General features: G+C 40.1%; 3 protein-coding genes across 4 annotated transcripts; 2 read left to right on the top strand and 1 right to left on the bottom strand.

The window, feature by feature from the left end:
- Positions 1–98: 98 nt before the first annotated feature.
- LOC135653138 (inositol phosphorylceramide glucuronosyltransferase 1-like) lies at positions 99–13,302 on the bottom strand. Its single transcript, XM_065174668.1, has 11 exons — positions 13,225–13,302; positions 12,588–12,822; positions 5,431–5,551; positions 5,142–5,327; positions 4,546–4,709; positions 2,495–2,602; positions 2,146–2,283; positions 1,918–2,064; positions 1,139–1,409; positions 934–1,057; positions 99–798 (listed from the first exon to the last, which is right to left on the bottom strand). Exons 2-11 carry the CDS (start codon positions 12,819–12,821, stop codon positions 678–680), a joined length of 1,614 nt encoding a protein of 537 aa, XP_065030740.1. The 5' UTR covers position 12,822; positions 13,225–13,302; the 3' UTR covers positions 99–677.
- Positions 13,303–15,092: 1,790 nt separating this feature from the next.
- Positions 15,093–16,350, top strand: LOC103972162 (transcription factor MYB30). Its single transcript, XM_009386380.3, has 3 exons — positions 15,093–15,276; positions 15,361–15,490; positions 15,575–16,350. The coding sequence occupies exons 1-3, from the start codon at positions 15,144–15,146 to the stop codon at positions 16,167–16,169; spliced, it is 858 nt and encodes a 285-aa protein (XP_009384655.2). The 5' UTR covers positions 15,093–15,143; the 3' UTR covers positions 16,170–16,350.
- A 3,513-nt stretch (positions 16,351–19,863) lies between these two features.
- On the top strand, positions 19,864–22,613 carry LOC103972636 (wall-associated receptor kinase 2-like). 2 transcript variants are annotated; one of them, XM_065172760.1, is made up of 4 exons: positions 19,864–20,728; positions 20,814–20,963; positions 21,086–21,945; positions 22,028–22,228. In XM_065172760.1, the coding sequence occupies exons 1-4, from the start codon at positions 19,885–19,887 to the stop codon at positions 22,085–22,087; spliced, it is 1,914 nt and encodes a 637-aa protein (XP_065028832.1). In that variant the 5' UTR covers positions 19,864–19,884; the 3' UTR covers positions 22,088–22,228. The 2 variants fall into 2 exon arrangements, with proteins under 2 accessions (XP_065028832.1, XP_065028831.1); XM_065172759.1 differs by having other exon boundaries at positions 21,086–22,613.
- Positions 22,614–23,035: the final 422 nt, after the last annotated feature.

The raw sequence follows: 23,035 nt of genomic DNA, 5'->3' as shown, positions 1-23,035 counted from the left end.
AAATACATTTGACTCTAAATGTTATTAAAAAAACACCGAAAGTAAAATATAAATTTATCATATCACCAAGAGTAATATTATTTTTTAAAAATATAAAATTAAAAACATTATCTTTATTAATTAAAAATAAATTGAATTATTTTCAACTGTTGTTCCCCATCTTTCGAGTTACAGATTCCTCCTCTCCGTCCGTGGCTCTCCATCTTGGGCACCTGTCCCTCCTGCCAACTTTATCCAGGGATTTGATTCATAGCCACTACGCAGCCTGAGAACCGAGGACGTACGGCATGTACGGTTTTCTCACAGCAGCAACATCAACAAACTGTCAGAAAGACTGCACTCATCCCATCCTGTACAGTATGTAAGAGAAACAACTTGCAAAATCCAAAGGCCCCACGACAGTCAGTATCCTCGCACCCATCTGCCAGCATGTAATGATCCCTCCAAGCGGACTGTAACACAAAGCAAATATTCATGCTAAATTCCCCCCTTCCCGAAAGGAGGAGCAAAGTCGTCCTCGTCTTTTATGTTCCAATCTATTCATTCTGTCTCAATTTTTCTGAATCTCAACTCGCGTACGGCCCAATGTCATCTTCCAATTAAACGAATGAAGAGGACCTTCCAAAACTTTAATACATGATTACTACAACAACTCCTAGCATAGAAAACACGTGCTTCTAGACCTTGGCTGACGGACGATCTTCGTAGCCTTTCAGAAAGGCTCTCACAGCCAGATGCTCCGAGGCAAATGTCACAAAAGCAGCTAATACAAAACCACCGCCAATCATCAGACCCAACCTGTCAACACGTCAAAAAATGACATAAGGGCAGCAGCTATAGATGTTCAAACGATATAAATTAGATCTGCAGCAGCAACTCATTAATTCTTTCCACCACTAGTTCAATCCAACAAGAGATCCAGATCACGGTAACCTTGTAAAAAGAGCAGTAATCCCCAACAGGCACGGCAGTGAAGGGGCAACAATAGCCAGAACTGCCATCCCTAACCAATAAAACCATGCCACTACGTCACAACCAGAGGCACTGCGTTGAGAACCTGAAAAATTGGAGAATATCTAGTTAGATTGTGCAACAAGGAAATCACCAACGGAGACCACTTATATTTAACTTGACACACCTTTTCCTGAGTCACAATCAAGGCGATTATAGTTAGTCTGATTCGCAATCCAATTTCCCCATTGATGGATAAAATTTAGATAGCATCTAAATATTAAGAAAAAAGTCATAAAACTCCACTCATACATCAGTAATAAGCCTGTCCATGGCATCACTTGACGAGGAACCAGAACAAATGAAAGACCAAGGGACACCGCAGCAGCCATAAAGCAGACAAAAACAGACATTGCGCCCAAGTAAGCAGGTAGCTTGTAATGTGAACCACCTGAAAACTGTTGAGAAATAATAAACACAAATACAATATATTATAAATATACAAAAGCAAAGTTGCATCAATTGCACTACAAAATGTCCACATGAAACACATGTGAGAACTGTGTAAGAACTTGAAGACAGCAAACTATACATGCTAAACCGTAAAAAGAATTAAATGAGCCCTTTCATATCAGCATCAACAGAAAATGTCTATGCTAACGTCACATAGGTATTTAAGGAGTTTTCCATAAGGCCACCTAGGATTCCAGTTAGCAGCTAGATAGACCTATCTTCTTGGTCACATATTTAAGTTATAATTGACGAGATCAATCCTAGATAGACATAGGATTCCATCAAATTTTCTATTCACAAATAGGTAAAAAAAATTGTATAGCAAAAAAGACAATGTAAAATCATTGTCAATCAAACTTGCATGCTTTCTAGAGTTTGATAATGCAGTTATTTCACAATTCATATAGGCAAGATCAACCAACTTCTTAATAAGTTTGCATTTAGAAGAGCAACCTGTTGACTGGGATTCACAAAAGAAGATGGGGCAACTCCAACACCAGAATATGCAGGAAGGCCTCCTGATCTAAATCGCTGGTAGATACGCCTTGCATAATCACAGATGGAATTTCGAGAAAATATATTGGTGAAATCCTTGATTATCTGCATTAGCATCAGAAACACAAGTCAATCTTTTCCAGCGAGTGTCATCTTTGAATAGCAACTGAGAATAGTCTCACTAACCTGAAGAAAGGAACCATAATAAAATAAAAACAGCAAGCAAACAGGAAAAGCACATAACGTTTTGACCAACAGCTGGTCATGAGGATCTCTTCCTCCACCAGTCCCAGGAAGAGATTCACCAAGTTGTTTCCGAACATTCTGCATGGTTTAGGCAAATAATTTTAACAAAAGTTTTCCTATAATTTCTTACATAAGTATCTTGAGCTAAATTTTCTAAGAAGATAGAATCAATCACACATTAAGGCAGTAACAGTAGATCCTGACATTTATTGTAGGTAAGCGGAACTTGGAGAAAAAATTATGAAAAAAGAATTCATGTAACATAAGCTAAAGCTATCAAGTCAATCACCTGCCACACGTCCACTGGTTTTAGAAGCCAAGCTGTCCACCAGTCCCATGGTTTAAGGGGGCCAAGAGTGTAATGAATAACTCTAAGTTCTTCCTCCTTAACCATCCACTGCACAGGAAGCATAAAAGCATCTTTCAGCAACTAATACAAAAAACAGTGCACTTGGAAGAGCCAAAATGGCATAAACATGACACTTAGTAATGCAAATTTCCATTTTACATTATAATGCCATAATATATTGGAATAGTACTACCAGATGCATTTTTCTCTTGATAAAATTCAATCTTTCCTATGAACCATGCCGATTGTCGACAAGTAGAGGATGCTTGTTCTTATCAATTAAATAGACAAACTGAGTTACTTTATTTGGAAAATTATTTTTTAAAAAAGAAGATTTATCAGTTTTATGGGTATAGCAATGGAGCAGAACCGAAGCTGCTAATTGGATAGAGTCTAATATAAAAAATACGGATCTCTTTTTCTAAGACCTATAAATAAAAACTTTCAATGACTTAACAATTAGCATCAGCACACTTCATTTTACTAGATTTCATATTGAAATATAAAATAATTATAAATCTATCTTAGTAAGAAAGAAATAGGATTCCCATTTTTATAAAGCAAAATTGTGTCCTATAAAGATACTGATAGATGTATCAGATATACCTATTGACAATTAGATCTTCATATTATGCAGAATTCTTGAGATGCTTGCAATGACAAAGGAAATTCTAATTATTAAAAATGTAGATCTAAGATAATAAGCATACTCTTGACTGGTTCAAAAAATGGTTATTATATCTACCTATTTTTAGCACGATCATCATTCCATTTCATAGAAGTTTACTGGGATTTACGAAGAAAAAAACAACTTATAATCATCGAGAAAATAAACCTACATTTTTTAACCATGTTCAAAATAAAAGGTAACATTCACTATACAATACTGATAAATTACATCAGATCATCTACAGGTTGAGTGGAAGCGACACCAAGGTCTCAGTCACAAGATGCCAGAAGCAACAACCGGGCATGATAGAGATGAACAGACATCACTGCAAATGAATATAATATGGGACAGTAGACACAAGACAGATATCTAGGTTGATAATGCATTTCGCATGAGGCTGCCTGCATCAGATGCCTTCAGAATTAGAAGGAAGACGAAGAAAGAGCTGGTGCATTAAGTAGGCTTGGAAGAAGTGGGCAAAATAGGGCGGAAAAAGATGATTGGGCATCAAAGTGTTCAGGCACCTGGCTTAAAACAAGTATTAACGATAAAAGGCATTATAGTTCATCCGTGCTTGCAGCTTCATCCAAGGAACAATAGAAACAGGCAGAGATTCAGCAATAGTAAACTGTTTTTCATCCGTTCCTATAAGACTGGTGGTGGCTCCTACTGTACTTCAAGATAGTTTCAATCATTGCAGCAACTTCATGAATTACTCAAGTGTATCACATTATGGAAGAGAAAGCACTAAGGAGACCTTCGGTGCCCTTGAGAGATAGATTAATAAGGTCAAAGACATCAACCAAAACACTGAATAGAAAATTAGAAACATAATGACAACTGTCAGAGGGCAGAGAAGAAGAAAAACATTGTTTCCTTCATACAAAGTATTTCTAGTTCAGCCACATGCACACATACAAAACACACACCAAAGAAAAATTGTAGTCTGCTATGTTATCAAGAAAGGGGAATCAGGATAATATGAAAACTGGGCAAGGACGCCAAACTGTCAGTACGAGCACAGTCAATTTCCCATCTTCCAAGGTTATCTTTAGAATCATCCCGGCAAAGACAGCAAGCATAAGGAAGAGGAATGGCCTCATAAAATTATAGGACATTTATTAAATAGGAAAGACAAAGCAGCATTTTAAATGAAAAACCTACAGAAAAAAGACTACTTTAATCCCCTCGGAGTGAACTTCTAAGAAGACAACCATATAATTCTCAAGATCATTTAGTTGATACGATATGAAGCGCTACTAATGCAAGTGTCTAGTGATCTAAATGCATCATTTAGCTCCAACTGCTACCTGCGAGTTACCTTATTGGCCAGCATGTAAAGACCAACATCTGCATTATATAGAGTAGAGAGCCGTTGCATTTCAGGTACAGGTCTAGAATTCATGGCATCTGAAGACAAATTGGGCTCGAAAACATGGGCATTGGGAAAATCAGAATAATATGAATTCAGAAAACCTTGATCTCCTGCAAAAATTAGGAGAAGTGAAGAGATAAAGCAAAGAAAAGAACAATGATAATAAGTTATTATAAGTGTAATTGCTACTTCATATGTCAAAACTAGATCATGGCTTTAAATACCATTCCACATGGTACCAACTACCAAGCAAGAACTAAGATGAAACACCAACTCCAAGAACACTAGACGTAGTTGCAACACATCTTTTTGTTCTGTACAATATGGCATCAATAGAAAGATTCTTTTTTAACACAAGCAAGTTGGGCTTATGAAGACTGTTATTCCATGTCACATCATTTTAAAATGTTTTCAAATTTTAAAACATGCCAGAATTAAATAGGATAAATTCAATAGACATGAAGAAGGAAAATCAATTCAATATGCATCCATGATCAGGCTAAGGATCTAAGGCAGTAAAGGGATTAGGAAAAGGCATTAACCTCCAGTGTAAGAATATAAAGAGTTCACTTGGCTCATCATATCTCTAAAAGTGGATTCAGAAGGCTCTACAACCATCACCCCAGAGTTCAATCTTTCAGAATGTTTCAAGTTTGCACAGAACTTTCCACACTTGAATAGATCCTCAATACTCTTTACGACAATTGTATCAGCGTCAAGATAAACAACTGGAGGATGACAATAAAAGCAGAATAAGTCACACAAAAGAACAAATAAGAAGTTGAGTTCTTCTACCATAAGGATATAGGAGAGATGTCAAAAGGAAAATACCTTTTCTATAATCTGTCATGTTGAATATCTTTAATTTTGTGTACACTCCCCAAAACCTCTTTGGCCGCACATGATTTGGATTGGCCAACAAACTTATATGCTGGACAATCCAACCATCAGCCTACATTTTATCTAAGAAGTATTAAGTTAATATTATATATTAGACACAAAAAAAATGTAGAAATCAAAATTTTAGTAACTATTGAACAATTCTAATATTTCCAAAAAGAAAGAAACAATCAATAATGTTTTACCTGTCTGATATACAAACTTAACAAACCAATGTCTTAAGAAGGTTTTATGCACAGTCAAGTGACATACAGAGTAGAGAATATCCACTACTTGGATAAAAATTGACAGCCTGTCTGTATTGCAAAATGTACAGGAATTTAGTATCTTTACAGTTCTGTGAACTAGACTATGATATTAGGTGCTTTATACTTTAATCATATGAAAACACCACTAAATACTATATTTCTTAATTTTCCAATTTTGGTGACATTAATTCTGACAACTACAGCATTTTTGTGTTCAAGATCATAAAATATAAGAAAACTTGATACTTCAGTTGTTAACTTTGTTTCAAACACGTTAAATATGGCATTGATAAGTATTTTCTATGAACATCAAAGTAGTCATCTTAAAATAAAGTTCAGAATGCCTATTTACAATCCAACAAAATTTGATACATGATAGCAGAAACCATCCAAAACCAATAGAACTAGATGTGTGGTGTTGTTAGGAAAGACAGAAAAAAAAAATAATTTTATTCATGAACAATCAGACATCGCTTAAATAAAGAATAAGACGAAAGAGAATCATTTAAGATGATATGGACATATGCTTAGGAGACCTACGGATGCAATAGTTAGAAAAGGTGAAATGATAAATATTAGTTATACAAGGAAAGATAGAGGAAGACCTAAAGAGACTTTAATAGAAATTATAAATAAATATTTAAATACCCTAAACTTAACTACACATATGACTTTTTACAGATCTCATTGGCAGTAAATGATCCATGTAGTCGATCCCAAATAGTTGGAACTTACAATTTTATTGTGTTCTATCAAATCAATCATTTCCATATACATATACCCACGTAGTATGCAACATATACATACATAAACATATTGATTTGTTGCAAAAACTTGAGATTTGATTAGTATTTTATAGAACACAAAAACAGAGGGTCAGGCATGGGTGACAGTGTAAAGGTTGATGGGTTTAATTTGGGAGGCAGAGAATAAAGCTTCCTGGGTCAGAAGCTCAAGCAAGGTCCAGACATACATCTGGTTGCCCAGTGCCTCCATCGCCATGCCTAGGGCCCCTTGGTTGCTCCAATCTTGTTTTGCATTACCTGAATGTCTAGGTGAGCACTTCAACACCTATTGATGACACCGATATGCATGCACGCAAACATAGAGAATATAAACTTATGTAAACATGCACATATATGCACACGTGTAGTGGGTGTATCAACTACCACAATGTTCCCATCCTGAATGAAGACTATATCATCATGATAGAAAATCTCAGCTCATTGTCAAAGAAAACACATTCTACCTTCTTTCTGTTTCTTTCAAACTTTGCCTACCTTAATGGCAAATAGGTAAAAAACTGAAACACTTTCAACCTTTCTCAAATCTTTAGTACAATTCCCCAATTATAGACTCATTACCTCATATTCTACAAAACACAGACTCACAAGAAAACATGTGCATAGTATGCGGCAAACAATAGTAAATACATATACATGGTTTCTTGTTTCCTTGCATACCATACACAGCAACCAGCAACCATTTGGTTGCAAACCAGCGAGTTTCACTGAGCAGCAGCAGGATTTCAGAACTCCCAATCACCAAAGCCCCATTTCTTTTATTCAGCTTTTGACTGGTTCAAGAGGTTCAGTCATAAACCAGTCTACTTGGGTTGGTTTAATCATAACTGTTGACTCAAAAAGAATGTTCACCTCAGTCAAGAAGGAGAGTGGCATCTCTTGTCTGTGCTAGATACAACTCTTCCATGTGACCTACCCAACATCTATTTCTTTCTTATAATTGTGTGTTTTTTTCAATCATACCCTTCCTTTTCCTTTGCTGCTCAATTAGTTTGGAGGATGTGTAACCACAAGGTAATCATGGTCCTACCTATGAACACCCAAAACCATAACACAGCTATTTGATTTTACCATCTGGTAACTAAATGTTCCTAACTATGAGAACCCAAAACCATGACGCAACTATTTAATTTTACCATCTGTAAGCTTGCTGCTAAATTGACAAAAATATAGATAAAGTACAATTGGCACTAGCGTCACGGACTTAGCTTATTTTGCCTAAGTCGTGCGGCGCCCTTGCGTGTCCGTCCGCAAAGGTCAACCTCCCCGAAACCTCCCATGGTCCCTTAGGACCTACAAAAGAGAAAACGGGTTAAAGAAAGCGTCTCACTCAGGATACACAAGCAAACATTTCAGAAAACACTTCATAGACAATGCAAATTACAAACAGACTTTACAAACTCTGAACGGTTGCACAACAAAGGGTCAAAATGGTCCACTACAAACCGATTATCTCTCACAAGTGTCCACATGACACAACCTTTATTTACAAGCCTAAAACGAGCACCAAACCCAACTAAAATGGGGTTGTTAAGCCTTCGACCGTCCCTCTACATGTTGTGCAAAGCATAAACAAACCAAAAGACACGAACATACATAAGTATTACATCAAACATCCTGTTTAAAATTTTGTCTATGACATTCTCCCCCACTTATTCCTTCGACGTCCTCGTCGAAGCCTTTGCCGACACTACAACTCCTCACATTTGCTGAGTCTTCAATCTTTTGCTTCGGCTGCAATGCATCTCTTGGCTCCTAGCTGCTCTCTGCTGTTGTTGTTGAGTAATCGAACTTTTGATCCGTCACGCTGCTTCAACTCGCCAATGACTCTGACTCTAGTGTGGGGTTGGCTAAGTTGTGTTGGTCCCTGTTGGTTATTGTGGATTTTTAGATGAAGGAAAATATCATCCTTACTATGCGCCAGTCTCCCAAATGTCTCATGCTGCTTGAACTGGGTGGATGCTTGTTGAAACTTTAACGAGCATCGCCTCGTAAACATTTTGAAGTTTTGGGTCCTCCCTCCACCAAATTTGCCCATCGATTCTTCTTTCACTTGGTTGTCACTACTAAGTAGATTCGCATCACTTCCGTTTTCGATTGGCATTCTGTTTGGAAATGAAACAAATAATCTACTCTCAGTAGCACTGATCGTTGGTGAGGATTTGAGAACTATTGTCTTCGATTATCTTCAAAGGGTCTTTGAATTTGTGCAGAGCTCCTCTGCTGGATAGATAAGAGAATTGGGATACTCGATTTCACTCATTCTCTTAAGAATTGAGAAGGCAAATGTTACTTGACTTCGCCCGCCTCCTCGAGGGTTATACTCCATGCATCGAGCTGATTACTGGCATTCGCCTGCTCTTTGCTCACACTTCTGAAGCACTTGAAGTGTTTGCACTCCTTGCGTTGAGTTAGCTATTGTGATTTACCTTCTCAATGCCATCGAGCTTCTGGAATGCAAGAAGTTTTTACCCCAACTTAGAGTAAGTCTCTAATAGTTTTGGTCGCCTCGGGGATTGTACCGTCTTCTCCATCAACCATATCGCCTACTCCACTGAGTAGCAAAGGTACAACACCGTGTACTGCCTGCTTCGTTCCTTGTGCACGAAATAAAGTCCTTCACTTTCGATTATTTTGATGAGAAGCTCATTGACACCAATCTTACGAAGTTCCTTGGCCTCTGCCCTTCGGCCTTTTCTTGGTACTTGGAGTTTGCCTCCGTATACTCCACCTTCTCGACCCCTTGCACGACCAAGCGCTCTCCCTCCATGAGAGAAAGGGATCGATGACTTCACGGAAGTCCCGCCTCAGCGATACCATGGCGCTGTCATGCCCATGGCCCTACTATCCGTTGCCTCACATCTGCATCACTTCACGATCAGTAGTTCTGCCTCTGTGACACTATGATACTCCTCCGAGTCCACCTTCATTCTAACCGATGCTTGGTTTTGGGTAACTAAGTCCCTCTAGACTCGTCGTCGCTTCCCCGCCCCTTTCGACCCCCTGCTTCAACACCTCTCTGTTCTCCAAGCATCTCCAAGCAGTTCCCCTTAGTCGATGGAAAGACAGACTGCAGCTCTCATGCATGGTCTATACCATCATGTTTCAGGGTTCACACCGATTCTATTTTCCTTAGCTTCCTTGGTAGCAACGTTCGCTTGCTCGACCTTGTTCCCTGACTTGTCGAGCTCCCTTAAGCGAATATGGGCTCTGGAATAGTCTAACTCTTCAGTTGCTTCGACCATACCTCTACATGATCAAGTCCCTCCCATGGGACTCATTATTACTTGTATTTAAACTTTTCCCTCGGTGGTACACATCCCCCATATGCTGATGACCAAGGCTATTCGATACACGCACGGAAGACCCGCCTCTGCGGTACCATGACCTTCACCCCTTGAATCCATAGTCCTTCTTGCCGTCGTGTTGTCCACCGAAGTGGAGCTCCCAATAAGTCCTGATCATACCTTTGTATGACATAATCCCTCACGGGGCAATATTCGTGTGTATCGCATTGCCACGAACTATTCCACCACGATCCGCTGCACCATATCGCCCCTTGGTAACATCTCTATTGCATTCTGATCCTTGTGGGAAGAACTCGAATTATGATCCCTCCATGTGTGATCTCTGCCAACACATTGCAAGGTCTCTTCCACCTTCGGTTTTGTTCGCTCCTTTGGCAATCGACATTCGTCCACCCGCTCTCGGGTCACACTCAGACGAAACACAACTCTAGGACAATCTGTCGCCTAGTAACTCCCGAAGTCCACTGACTTCACTGAAATTGGTGTACCATTGTCTGGATCCCGGGCCTCTGCCCCTCCCAGCATAATCTCCGCTGCGCATAGCTTTCTTCATGGCAACTTGAATGGCAGCACTATGACATATTCTTCAAGAGTATCCGCCGCCGCGTCCTCTTGTCCCGTGCCAAGGCCTTCTGAACACAACTTAGCCTCCGCAAGTTGAGTCTCCTTGGTTTCTCCATCAAATGCTTCTTCGAGATAAGGTGCATATGCCCAGAAGCTCTCTTCGTCTTTAGCACCATGCGAGATAAGTCCGCTCCATCAGAATGACGGACCCATGGAACGACACGATCCCGCTCTTGCCTTTGCAAGAGTTCATCCTTGACCTCTGTCCAAGAAAAGCTCTGTATCTCCGCTCCATGTTCAATCTTCTATGCTAGCTCCCTTCATGCGGCTTGGGTACTTCGCCAAGTTACACCCAAGTTGCTCCGCTCCTCATTTTTACATTGAGTTGATGGTGGCCCTCGCGCCCACCATTCAACGAGTCAACCCTCCATTGAGTCTGATCTCTATATCGACTACAAGTATGTCTTCATTTATGTCGTTTTGGGTCGCTCCCCCACTTGATCTCGCAATGCATCCACCAATACATTCTCTGAGATCATGTGACGACTCCTCGTCGCGCGCTCAGTCCATTGAGCTTCGTGGAGTTGGTTTTGAGGTACTCCTCAACATATGCGATCTGTTACACATGATTATCCCTCTATAGAGCCGGGACTTATCCCTCCTGGACATCTATCCCATTGGAGCAACATCTCTCTTCGTTTCCTTCTCTCTGAAAGTTTCGGAGACCACTATCCCCTTAGACTACTCCGATTTGCTGAACAAACTATGCATTGTTTTGCATCTTGCAAACGCACTTGCTAGATTGTGACTTCACGTCAATACAATCCTCGTTGCCCCACTTAAGGCCTAATAACATGCTAAACTCGCTGCACACTTCAACCTCCTACGGATGTATCCTTCTCATGTTGAAGAGAAAGTTTCAATGTTCCATGGCACCATGTTTCGATTACCTTGGGATGGCCACAAACATTTCATCGTCCGCATACAAGCCCTTGTATGAATACCGAATTCTTCGAGTTAGCAATTCCCCTCACCTTTGTGAGCTTTACACAACTTTTTCAGTCGTTGAGCAACTAATTCCACCTTGCATGGTCTCATCATTTACCAAGCGCCTCGCTTGCCTTGAGCACCATCAGGTATTGTTGTCAACGTCGAGCCGTAGCTCGAACTCAACCATCCCAACCTTTGTGCGCTACGTATTCTTCTAAGCTTGCTTGTTCTCATGGTGCCTCTTGCGCGAAGGGTTGGTCATTCCTCTGAATGTCAATCTCATATGTATGCTCCTCTGAGCGGCTCCTCTTCCCTACATCTTCATGCCCATTTTCCTCCAAACGATCGCGCGTGCTGGCTGCCCTCAATGCAGCCCCGCTAGGTCCCCCACGTTTGCATGCCAAGTGTTTCTATGAGTGCTCGTCCCGCTCTGATACCATCTGTCACGGGCTTAGCTGGTTTTGCCTAAGTCGTACAGCGTCCTTACGTGTCCTTCCGCAAAGATCAATCTCCCCGAAACCTCCTATAGTCCCTTAGGACCTACAAAAGAGAAAACGGGTTAGAGAAAGCGCCTCACTCGGAATCCACTAGCAAACATTTCATAAAACACTTCATAGACAATGCAAATTACAAACAGACTTTACAAACTCTGAACGATTACACAACAAAGGGTAAAAATGATCCACTACAAACCGATTATCTCTCACAAGTGTTCACATGACACAACCTTTATTTACAAGCATAAAACGACCACTAAACTCAACTAAAATGAGGTTGTTAAGCCTTCGACCGTCCCTCTACATTCTGTCGAAAGCATGAACAAACCAAAAGACACGGACATACATAAACATTACATCAAACATCCTGTTTAGAATTTTGTCCGTGACAATAGGTTAGTTTGAATATCATTAAGACGACCAATCACTAATCAGTTTAAAGGACCAATTTCATTTTTCATCAGATTCAGTATCTTATATCAAGAAAACCTTCGGTACAAACAGATAGTATTTTCATCTAAATCTTATATCACAATTTAGCTTTTTCAAAACGAACAGGTAAATCACTTGCAACACCGAACGAGTCAAAAAATTTAAGTTATCATAAACCAAAATGTACCCTTAGTTTCAACAAAGAGAATAAACGTAATGAATAACATTAAAAGTAAAAAACCTTACATCAAGAAGCATCTTGGCATACTCGGAGACGCCATCCGAGACTAGGACGACCATGTCCTTGGTGGATCCGGTATCACGGATCGACTTCCCGAGGACACGAACTCCCAGGAGAAACTCATCTCCGTATAGGAGGGTGACGTATGCGTCCTCGGTCTTGGCCCTCCCGCAACCCGAGACTCCAAGAACCACCAGAACCATCATCAAGAACCCTGACCTCGCCACAGGCGACCTCATCCTAGGATCCAACAAATGGAACCCACATCAAGAACAACAGGGAAACCAAATAAAAGAACCAACAATTAGGCAAAATGGAAAGCGTGGGAAAAGATGGCAAGAACCCAAACACAAGAACAAAGACCAGATGAAAAGAGGAACCAAGATGACCACGAAACCCTAAAAACGAAGGGAACAAATAGCACTCGGATCAAGAACTCAAAAGCGTGGGGAAAGAGGGAAAGAATCCATATCAAGAGCAAGAAAACCAAACACAAGAACAAAGACCAAAAGAACGAGGAATCAAGATGACCACGAAACCCTAAAAATGAAATGCACACAACCATTCTCTAGGACCAAATCCAAATAGATTAGGGAGATCGAAGAAGACAGACACAAAAGTAGAGGGGGAACGAGGAGTTACGGAGCACGGAAGACGAGGAAGAAACGAAGCAGACTGAGTTTGCGTTCTCCCCCCACCCTTAGCCTCTTCCCCTTCTCTTTAATTCGAAAGAGAGACTAAATAATAGACATTGTTTTATTATTAGTATAAATGTAAACATGGGCCTCCTTCCCGCTCTCGAAAGCCCAGACCCATATGACGTCATCCTGACCACGGTTCGACTCCGATACATTGCAAGGCTACGGCCCAACAGATAACATTCCCTGGGCCTGACCCGAGATCAATGACATATCTCCTGTTGTGTCTATCAAATTGTCACGTGCAGCGGAAAACGGTAGGTACAAAGTTGGTCAACGAAAATATTAAGTCAGCATTAGTGTGGATATGACGAGCATTGGGTCAACAAAGGAGTCTGCCATACATGCCGACGTGTATGCCACATGCACGCAAGCGGACACGCTGCACTTGTCACTGTCAAACACCACCCGATGTGCTGCTGACTTGAGCTGTTTACTTGAGACTACTTTCTCAGCACGGAGCCTAATGCCGGCATGATTCATATTCCTCATTCAACCATGATGAATTGGCAAGTCATGAACGGCGCACTCCGAATCCAGTTGTGTATATCTTGGAACACATGGAGTTTGGAGGCCGCAGCGGTCAACTACCATCGGATCCGGTCATTGACTCCACCCGAGTAAAATAAACACAAATCATGAAGCAATGGATGTGCGTTGAGCAGCGTGCTGGAACGGAAGCGATGGGAGTCAATGCGTTGGTGGAGGCGCAAGTCATTCGTGCATCGACAACGACGCAGTGCACCACTGCCTTGAGTACTACGGCTTCTACCTGTCTTTTGCTGAAGGAAAGCAGAGCTGAGGTCGGTTTGAATGTTCAACGCCAGGAAGTTTCCCACTCGCCATGTCCAGTTGCTTTGAGCGGTGCTCGTCTCGCTGGGAAGACGGAGACATGGAGGCTATCTCTTATCAGCAAACGGTTTGGTTATCCGTTCGGTGGGGAAGATAAGTTGGGAGTTTGTCAGCAGCTCTTGTTTTTGCCCTGTTATCTTTCGAACCATCTCCCCCGCGACCAACCATGAATGCAGAACCAGGAAGAAAATGACACAACAATATGTATCCATTACTCAAATCTTTGTAATGGAAACTCGTGTTTGGAAGAAAATTATCTCATGAAGACTTGTGGTGCACAAGAAGAGAAGGACAACTCCCTCTAAGCCTCAATAAGAAAATGTTTTCAGAAGCATTTTGTGTCATGGAAATAGGCTTCTTTCCTATAATTCAACCAAGCATTCAATTAACGTTTCTCCATTGGTCAATGCTAGAAAGTGAAGTCGAGCTTCTCCTGTTGATGGAGGAAGAAGACCTGCATGCATTCATGCATGCATGTGAGGTGGAGGTGGCCAGGCGAAGACATCGCATGCGATTGAGTGTCACCAACTCTGGATCGTGTGAGGTTTTCTTGAAGCCAAAAGGAAGCGGTCATTAATGATCAGAGTGTCGTCATACGCAAATGCAGTCATTGCTGAAAGGAAGGTGACTGCGTGAGAACACTCTCCAGTCCACACCGCACCTTTGAATCATGATGCACTACTGTCTGTTCTCTTTCCAAGGGAACCTTTGAATCATGATTACTGTCTGAGTGCATCAAGTAAATGTGACTTGATTAATCTATGTGTTCATTTCACCAAGCTCGATATTGCTGCCACTTAATCTGACTCGGTCTACATTGTGGAAAAGTATGACAGGGGCTTCATTAACTTGTGATAGATGGGGTCATGGTAGGTAACAGAGCTGCATGGTAGTGAGATCAGCTTGGACTTGTTATTGCACGTTGGCAACTGGACACCATTATATATTGCCGAGGGCTCATGCAGCTCCGTGGGACTCATGGGATGAAGGAAAGGGAGGGAGACAGGAAGGATGGGGAGAGCTCCTTGCTGTGAGAAGGTGGGTCTCAGGAGGGGGGCATGGAGTGCAGAAGAGGACAGGATTCTGGTCGAGTACATCCAGAGACATGGCCACGGGAACTGGCGAGCCATGCCCAAGAAAGCAGGTGAGCATGAGCATGCATGATTAGGTTCTCAGATCATCTGAGTTGTATCTGTGGTTCTGAGAGGTGTCCTGTTTCACTTCTCAGGGCTGTTGAGATGTGGGAAGAGTTGCAGACTGCGGTGGACGAACTACCTCAGGCCGGACATCAGGCGAGGCAACTTCACCGCGGAGGAAGAGGACACGATCATAAGCCTGCACGAGAAGCTTGGCAACAAGTATGTCCGGATCGATCGCTGTCCTTCTTGCCGCGTTATTTCATTTAGATTGCATCAACTCATGTTGCTTCTTCTTCTCGACAGATGGTCTGCGATCGCAGCCAGTTTGCCGGGTCGAACGGACAACGAGATCAAGAACCTGTGGCACACCCACTTGAAGAAGCGCATGGATCCGAAGGAGGCGACGCAAGCGCCGAAGAAGAGGAGGAGGAAGAAGAAGCGTGATGCCAAGAACGAATCGGAACCCGAGCGAGTAAACCCGCAAGCGGACGCAGACTCGGGTAATCTGAGATGTGATGTGATCGAGGTATCGGTGGAAGAATCATACAGTGGCTTCTCCTCCGCGGCCACCGCTGATTCCTCGGCCGTGTCGGGAGACGTTACCAGCAGCAACATGGAGGCCAGGGAGGAGGAGAGCTACGATTCCAAAGAAGTGGCGGTGATCGATGAGAGCTTTTGGTTGGACGAAGCGTTCTCGATGGAGAGTTCCACGGAATCCATGACGCTTGCGTCGCTGCAAGTCCCTTCGTCTGCAGCCGGAGCTGCGGTGGGTGAGAGTCTGAGCTCCTTCAGCTCCACCACCAGCGACGACATGGACTTCTGGTTGAAGGTGTTCATGGAAGCTGAACACTTGGATGATCTGCCACGAATCAATCCTGCGGATGTGCAAGTGATCTGACGTCGATTCTGCTTGCAGAAGTGTTTGCTTTCAACTGCGGCAAATTGGTTGATCCAATAACATCTGCAAAGATTAAGAATCAAATCAGAAACAAAGAACTGATAATGACAAGCTTATTGATGTGAAAACCATGTTTTATATGTATGATATCAACCGAGCACAAAAAAAACTGTGGAAGCCATCATCTTGTCTTTTACACTGCAAATCTTTCTTTGAATGAATCCAACATGGATCACCAGGAGAAACAAATACCTCTATATCTCAAATTCTATGGAAGTCAAAACCTCAGAAGCATTCATGCTTGCATTAAACTAAATGTGCTAACATCTACCTCTACCTACTAACCATTGATGTGCACATTTCTCTTGTGTATTGCAATCATGTTATAATCAAATAATTGGATTCAATGTAGAAACACAATAGATTTTGGATTTCTTAGGGAGAACCGAACTGCTTAATGAAATCAAATTATTTGAAGGATCAAAAATCCAAATATTAAAAAATAAATTGAAAACTAGGATTTAATCGTTCATTAAAATACTATAGAAGAAAATTACATTGAGAGAGCCTAAAAAATAGTTCCCAATAAATTTAGGAGAGAGAGGCCCATTTGTGAGCCCAATCCAAGCAACGACGGGCCCATATGTCATCATGCATATGGAGACATCGAACTTATTTAGTAAGTATCTTAATTATTGTAGGCAAAAGTTTCAATTCAAATCTCACATTTTACATTTTTCATATCTATTCTTACCCAAATTTATTGATTGCCGATCATGAGTTTCAATCTTAGGTTGAATCACATCTCTAGCAGTATAATTAGCCAACACCAATGAATTTTTTTAATAATATTTTTTTACCATTATCATATGAAATAATGAATATATAATATATAATATAATTATTGAAAATATATCACTTTGTGTGATTGATATTTTAAAAAAAACTACTTATCAAAGATAATAAAAAAAACCTCATCAAGCACAATATCTTCGGATATCATATATTTATATATTTATGAATTCATACATTTTCAATCATTCTTTCTTTCGTCATAATCAATAGAGATATATTTTTTAGTTGAACCATTAAGTTTACTCTTTTTAAGTATAGTACGTGAACAAAATACGATGAATCAAATACTCTAAAATATTTAATATTTGATTTCTCATATGAAGACTTTATATTGAACTAAGATGAATTCAATTAATAACATAAGTTACATATGTCATGGATTCCTTTTTTATGTCAAAATTTTCATTTTGTCATACTATTTTATTGTAATATATTTACATAAGTGAATTCTTTTTTGTATCATCTCTTTTTGAAAAGAAAAATCTATCATAAGCTTCTTTTAAAAAAAAAAACACCTTCAATTGTTAATTTGAACTCTTAAAATTTTAATAAAAATTTAAATTTTTCTTTACAAAGTAGACGCAAAATTTAGACCCTGAAAGTGATATATCAAAAGATTACTTGTACACTTCGTAAACTTTATTATTATTAAAAATAGTAGGATTAAAAAGATTATTAATTAGATTTTTTCATCATAATCTTTAATTTAAAAATTTTAAATGACCAACTATAGCATACCAGATGTTGATAAAATATATAATCTTTGACCCTCTTATCAGCATGTATTATATATCTATATTTAATTTTTTTTTATGTTAGAAAGATATTTGACTTCATTAAGATCAAAATGAACATAATTTATAGTATCAATTGTATTTGTAATAGAAAAAATATTTTTTTTTTAAATATGATATATACTTTTCAATATAATAGGATCATTATCTTTATTCGAGATTATAATAATATATTTCTTCTCCCCTTAGTGTTATGTATCGTGATAATTATATTATCACCTCATATTGACGAAGATTGTGAATTTAGTACCATCACTCGAGATGATGATCACATCTTGAATTAATTATCTAATTATATTCGAAATTAGTGATAGTCATGGTCTCTACTACAATAGTTCAAGTCATAAAATATTTGTTTTAATTTTCATCAATAACATTAGATTTTTTTATTTATAATATTTTCTTCTCTATCTACAATAGTTACGATCACATGTTGAATCAACTATCTAATTATGTTCGAAGTTAGTGATAGCGATGGTCTCCACCACAATAGTTCGAGTCATAAAATATTTGCCTTAATTTTCATCAATAGCATTAGAGTATTTTTTTATTTATAATATTTTCTTCAGTACTATGCCTAATTTGTGGCACTTATAACACTTAGAAGATCATAAACAGTAAACAAAATTGCCAAAAAGAATTCATGCATGCATTAAACTAAATGTGCTAACTTTTCTCGTGTATTGCAATCATGTTATAATAGCATTAGAGTATTTTTTTATTTATAATATTTTCTTCAGTACTATGCCTAATTTGTGGCACTTATAACACTTAGAAGATCATAAACAGTAAACAAAATTGCCAAAAAGAATTCATGCATGCATTAAACTAAATGTGCTAACTTTTCTCGTGTATTGCAATCATGTTATAATCCACAATAAGAAAATAAAAGAATTCATGCATGCATTAAACTAAATGTGCTAACTTTTCTCGTGTATTGCAATCATGTTATAATCCAAAGCTGGTCTTTTGGGTAACCCTGATTAATTTGACTTATATTCAATGTAGAAATACAATAGATTTTGGATTTGTTATGGAGAACCGAATTGCTTAGCAAAATCAAATTATTTGAAGGATAAAAAATCCAAAGATAAAAAGACCAATTGAAAACTAGGATTTTTTTTTTCTAAGAAATTTAGGAGAGGCTCCAAAATTTCTTATTTTTGTTCCCTTTTTCTCTTATTTTTGTTCACTACCTGTCATTTCAATCGCCTTCTCGAGTGCCCCATATGGCAAAATTTCTTAATCTTTGTCGGCAAAATTTTCAAGTCAAATCTCACATTTTACATTTTACATTTTTCATATATATTCTTTCCCCAATTTCATGATTGCCAATCATGAGTTACAATCTCATCTTAATTTTAAGTTGAAGTATAATTACTCAACACCAATAATTTTTTTTAATAGTATCTATCTTTTGATAATTATCATTCAAAATAATTGACTTATAACATGTTATTCTACGAATGTGTATAGTATGTACAAAATCAATGGTTCATATCCACTTAGCTTATTATTGATATTTATTGTCTTTTAAATTCTATCTATCTATCTCTCTATTAATCGTTTGCACTCATTGTATTATTTTACATATTAGAATGAGCCTCTCGAGATTTGCGTGGCTACGTGAATTCAACTGGTTATGTTTAAGGTTGGTTGGCGATCCAAAGCTAGTGGAATAATACTACGAATAAGAAATGCTTTACACCCCTAAAACAAATTATTTTATGTATATACGTATTAGATGAGGAATATGTTGTATGACTATATAGAAAATATTCGATCTATATGATTAATTGGTATGATTGATTGGCATTATCAAAGAGTTAAGATTCTAGGAAGTTCTAAAAAGCTGTGAGAGAATAAGGTATTGATTGAGATTGAATTTTCAGCCCAGAGATAGATGAAGCTCCGCTCAGGTCAACAACGACTGCGACGTCGGTCGTCCTCTCTGTAGCTCCATCGCGTCAACGGCTGGTCGACGCTCCGTGGTTTTAAGACGGTTGGCACGAACGACAGAAAGGCAGCGAGCGAGGGAGGAAGAGGCGAAGGAGGGGAAGAGAAACATGATGATCCACAAGGTGTCTTTGTTGCTGATGCTGATCATAGCAACTGCGGCGATGGCATCCGGGCAAAACTGCACCAGGAGATGCGGTAGCATCGACGTTCCCTACCCGTTCGGCATCGAACCCGGCTGCTACCGGGACGGATTCAACCTCTCCTGCAACGTAACCGAATCCAAACTCTACCTTGGCGGAAAAGAAGTCCGTCATATGGATGTCCCGAATGGGGAAATAACAGTGAACCAGCGCATATCTTGGGACTGCAACAAGAGTTACGTCAACCCCGACGGATCATTCCCAATGGACCTTACTGGTTCTCCCTACACGTTCTCTGGCACTCGCAACAAGTTCACGGCCATCGGATGCAACACCATCGCTCTCTTCGTCGGTGTCACTGATCAGTCCTATTCGACCGGCTGCGTGTCTATCTGCAACCGCAAAACAATCTTCGCCAACAGTTCCTGCTCCGGCGCCGGTTGTTGCCAGACCTCCATTCTCCCTGGCCTCCAATTCTTCAACATAACCTTTCCCGCCATCACCGGCCACAAGGACAACTCGTGGGACAACCCCTGTAGCTTTGCTTTCCTCGTCGACGGCAGTTGGTACTCCTTCCGAACAACCGATCTCAATGAAACTGACTTCTATTACAGAAATGACGGCCGCGTTCCGATGGTGCTGGACTGGTCGATAGGCAACGTGGGATGCGAGGAAGCAACGAAAAATTCGACCTCCTACGCATGCCTCAGTAATAACAGTTTCTGCCTCAAAGCCACCAATGGCATCGGATATCTCTGCAATTGCTCGCGCGGTTATCAAGGCAACCCCTACGTGGAAGGCGGATGCGAAGGTCTCCCTCTTTCTTCTCTCACCATGTAGCCACCCTATCTGCTTCTTTCTGCTCGCATGACCGCTTACCTCCGCTTTGCTCTTAGACATCAACGAGTGCGATCACCCAGAAAAGTATCCATGCCACGGATTGTGCGCCAATTTACGTGGGAATTACTCATGCACATGCCCCAAAGGCACGAGCGGGGACCCTTTCTTATCGGCATGTCAAAGTTACAGTTCAAGCTCAAGCTCGAGTGAGCATTCGTCCTTTACATTACTACATGATTCTTCTCCTTTTTAATCGCGTGGGAATCTTTCGACGATTCGCTCTCTCTCTCCCGACGATGACGTTGTGCACAACCCCTTTTGCTTGCAGAAACTATCATCATAGCCAGCGTAAGCGTTGGAGGGGGCAGTGTTCTGGTGCTCGTAGCTACTGTTGCACTATGGAGAATTCTGAAAGAGAGAAGCGTGCGGAAAAGGAAGGAGAGATTCTATCAGCAGAATCTAGAGTTGCTAAGAAAAGAACAATCTTCTTCTTCGGATGTCGCTCTGATCGAAAGGATGAAGATCTATGAGCTAGAGGAGTTGGAAAAGGCCACCAATCATTTCGACAAAACCCGAATCATCGGCGGCGGAGGCCATGGCCACGTCTTTAAAGGAATGCTGTCCGACCAACGTGTGGTTGCTATTAAAAGGCCCAACATAACCAATCAAGTTGAGATTGCCCAATTCGTCAATGAACTCTTCATTCTTTCTCAGACCAACCACAGGAATGTGGTTAAGTTCTTCGGGTGCTGCCTACAGACCCAAGTCCCCTACCTAGTCTTCGAGTTCATCTCCGGTGGTACGCTCTCCGATCATCTCCTAGGTGTCGAAGGGGTCTCGCCTCTGTCATTCGAAGAACGTTTGAGGATCGCCACAGAAGTAGCAAAAGCACTGTCCTATCTCCACACCGAAGCTTCCATAACCATTTTCCACAGAGATATCAAGTCGTCCAACATACTACTCGACGAGAGGAACACCGCCAAACTAGCGGACTTCGGTGCTTCCAGGGCTGTTTCCTTCGAGCAAACTTCGATCGCTACGGGTGTTCAAGGAACATTTGGATACCTGGATCCTGAGTACCACCAAACAGGAAGACTAACTGAGAAAAGCGATGTGTATAGCTTCGGAGTCATTCTGGCGGAGTTGCTGACCGGCAAGCTTGCCATTCCTCGCCAGGAGAACGATGTGGTGAGACATCTAGTCATGGATTTCCTAGTTGCACTCAAAGAAAATTCACTGTTTAAAGTTCTAGACCCTTTAATCCTCAAAGAGGGGAGCCGAGAAGCAGTCGAAAGGATTGCAAGGCTGGTGGAGAGGTGCCTCAAACTGAACGGTAATGACAGGCCAACGATGAGAGAGGTGGAGGATGAGCTCGAAGCCGTAAGATCCAAGAAGACGAAAGCTGATGACACCATGGTTTCAGGGAACAGAGGCGGCGCTGCATCATCTGAAACTATTCGAAGAATTAGAACTGGACAACATAGTTTTGGAAGACAATTTCCAAATGATGGTGGCACATATTTTAGCAACACTGGAATCATGAGCAATGAGGGAGGCACGACAACATCAACTGAAGCAATCGGGACGAGTTCAACGATGCAGTACACCGTGGAGATGGAACTCGCGTTGTTAGGTGAAATGCCGCGTTGATGATATTAGTCTATTTCGAGTGCGTTGTGCTGTTTCCTTGGTTTCTGTGGTCTGCTTTCGCGTGAAGACATTAGTGTCGCAATATAATTGTACCGTGGTCTTCTTTTCCCGTCTCGTAGTGTATGAACTCCTAGATTGGGAAATGGTGTGCACTTCAATTCATATATATATAGAGAATAATTTCAATTACAGTAATAATTCGTCCATATCTCAAAAATGAGTTACTTTTCGATTTTGAAATATTAAGAAATATTTATTATATACTAGCAAAATTTATCATAAATAAATATTTTATTTAAAACATATAAATTCTTCATATATTTAATATGTTATTTTAAAATATACATAAATATAAAATTTTTCTTCATGATTATATGGTTTAAAAATATATACATAAATATAATATCCTGTAAAAATAATTAAAAATTAAAATATGTAATCCTGTAATATCCTGTAAAAAAAATTAAAATTATATTTAATCCCCATGATTTTGATAACGCGAATAGATATTTTGAGGAGAATCGAGGTGGAGGCTAAGTCGTTTGCGTCTTTCAAATGACGTGATTGCTTATTCAAGCATAACAATGATGTATATGTATGTGTCACGCTAAGATCGAAAAATGCCGAG

Source organism: Musa acuminata, chromosome BXJ3-11 (genome assembly GCF_036884655.1).
Source record: "Musa acuminata AAA Group cultivar baxijiao chromosome BXJ3-11, Cavendish_Baxijiao_AAA, whole genome shotgun sequence".
In the NCBI taxonomy this organism is placed as follows: domain Eukaryota; kingdom Viridiplantae; phylum Streptophyta; class Magnoliopsida; order Zingiberales; family Musaceae; genus Musa; species Musa acuminata.
Note: the sequence above shows the minus strand (reverse complement) of the source record. Positions and strands in the feature narration are given on the sequence as shown.

Excerpts from the sequence above, each read along its gene's own strand:
- LOC135653138 (XM_065174668.1), bottom strand. The coding sequence starts at position 12,821 with ATGAGGTCGCCTGTGGCGAGGTCAGGGTTCTTGATGATGGTTCTGGTG. Across the intron at positions 1,410-1,917 it reads TTGTGAATCCCAGTCAACAG|TTTTCAGGTGGTTCACATTA; the intron begins GTTGCTCTTCTA and ends ATTTCTCAACAG. Across the intron at positions 1,058-1,138 it reads TGATTGTGACTCAGGAAAAG|GTTCTCAACGCAGTGCCTCT; the intron begins GTGTGTCAAGTT and ends CCAATTTTTCAG.
- LOC103972162 (XM_009386380.3), top strand. The coding sequence starts at position 15,144 with ATGGGGAGAGCTCCTTGCTGTGAGAAGGTGGGTCTCAGGAGGGGGGCA. Across the intron at positions 15,277-15,360 it reads AGCCATGCCCAAGAAAGCAG|GGCTGTTGAGATGTGGGAAG; the intron begins GTGAGCATGAGC and ends TTCACTTCTCAG. Across the intron at positions 15,491-15,574 it reads CACGAGAAGCTTGGCAACAA|ATGGTCTGCGATCGCAGCCA; the intron begins GTATGTCCGGAT and ends TCTTCTCGACAG.
- LOC103972636 (XM_065172759.1), top strand. The coding sequence starts at position 19,885 with ATGATGATCCACAAGGTGTCTTTGTTGCTGATGCTGATCATAGCAACT. Across the intron at positions 20,729-20,813 it reads CGTGGAAGGCGGATGCGAAG|ACATCAACGAGTGCGATCAC; the intron begins GTCTCCCTCTTT and ends CTTTGCTCTTAG. Across the intron at positions 20,964-21,085 it reads CAGTTCAAGCTCAAGCTCGA|AAACTATCATCATAGCCAGC; the intron begins GTGAGCATTCGT and ends TTTTGCTTGCAG.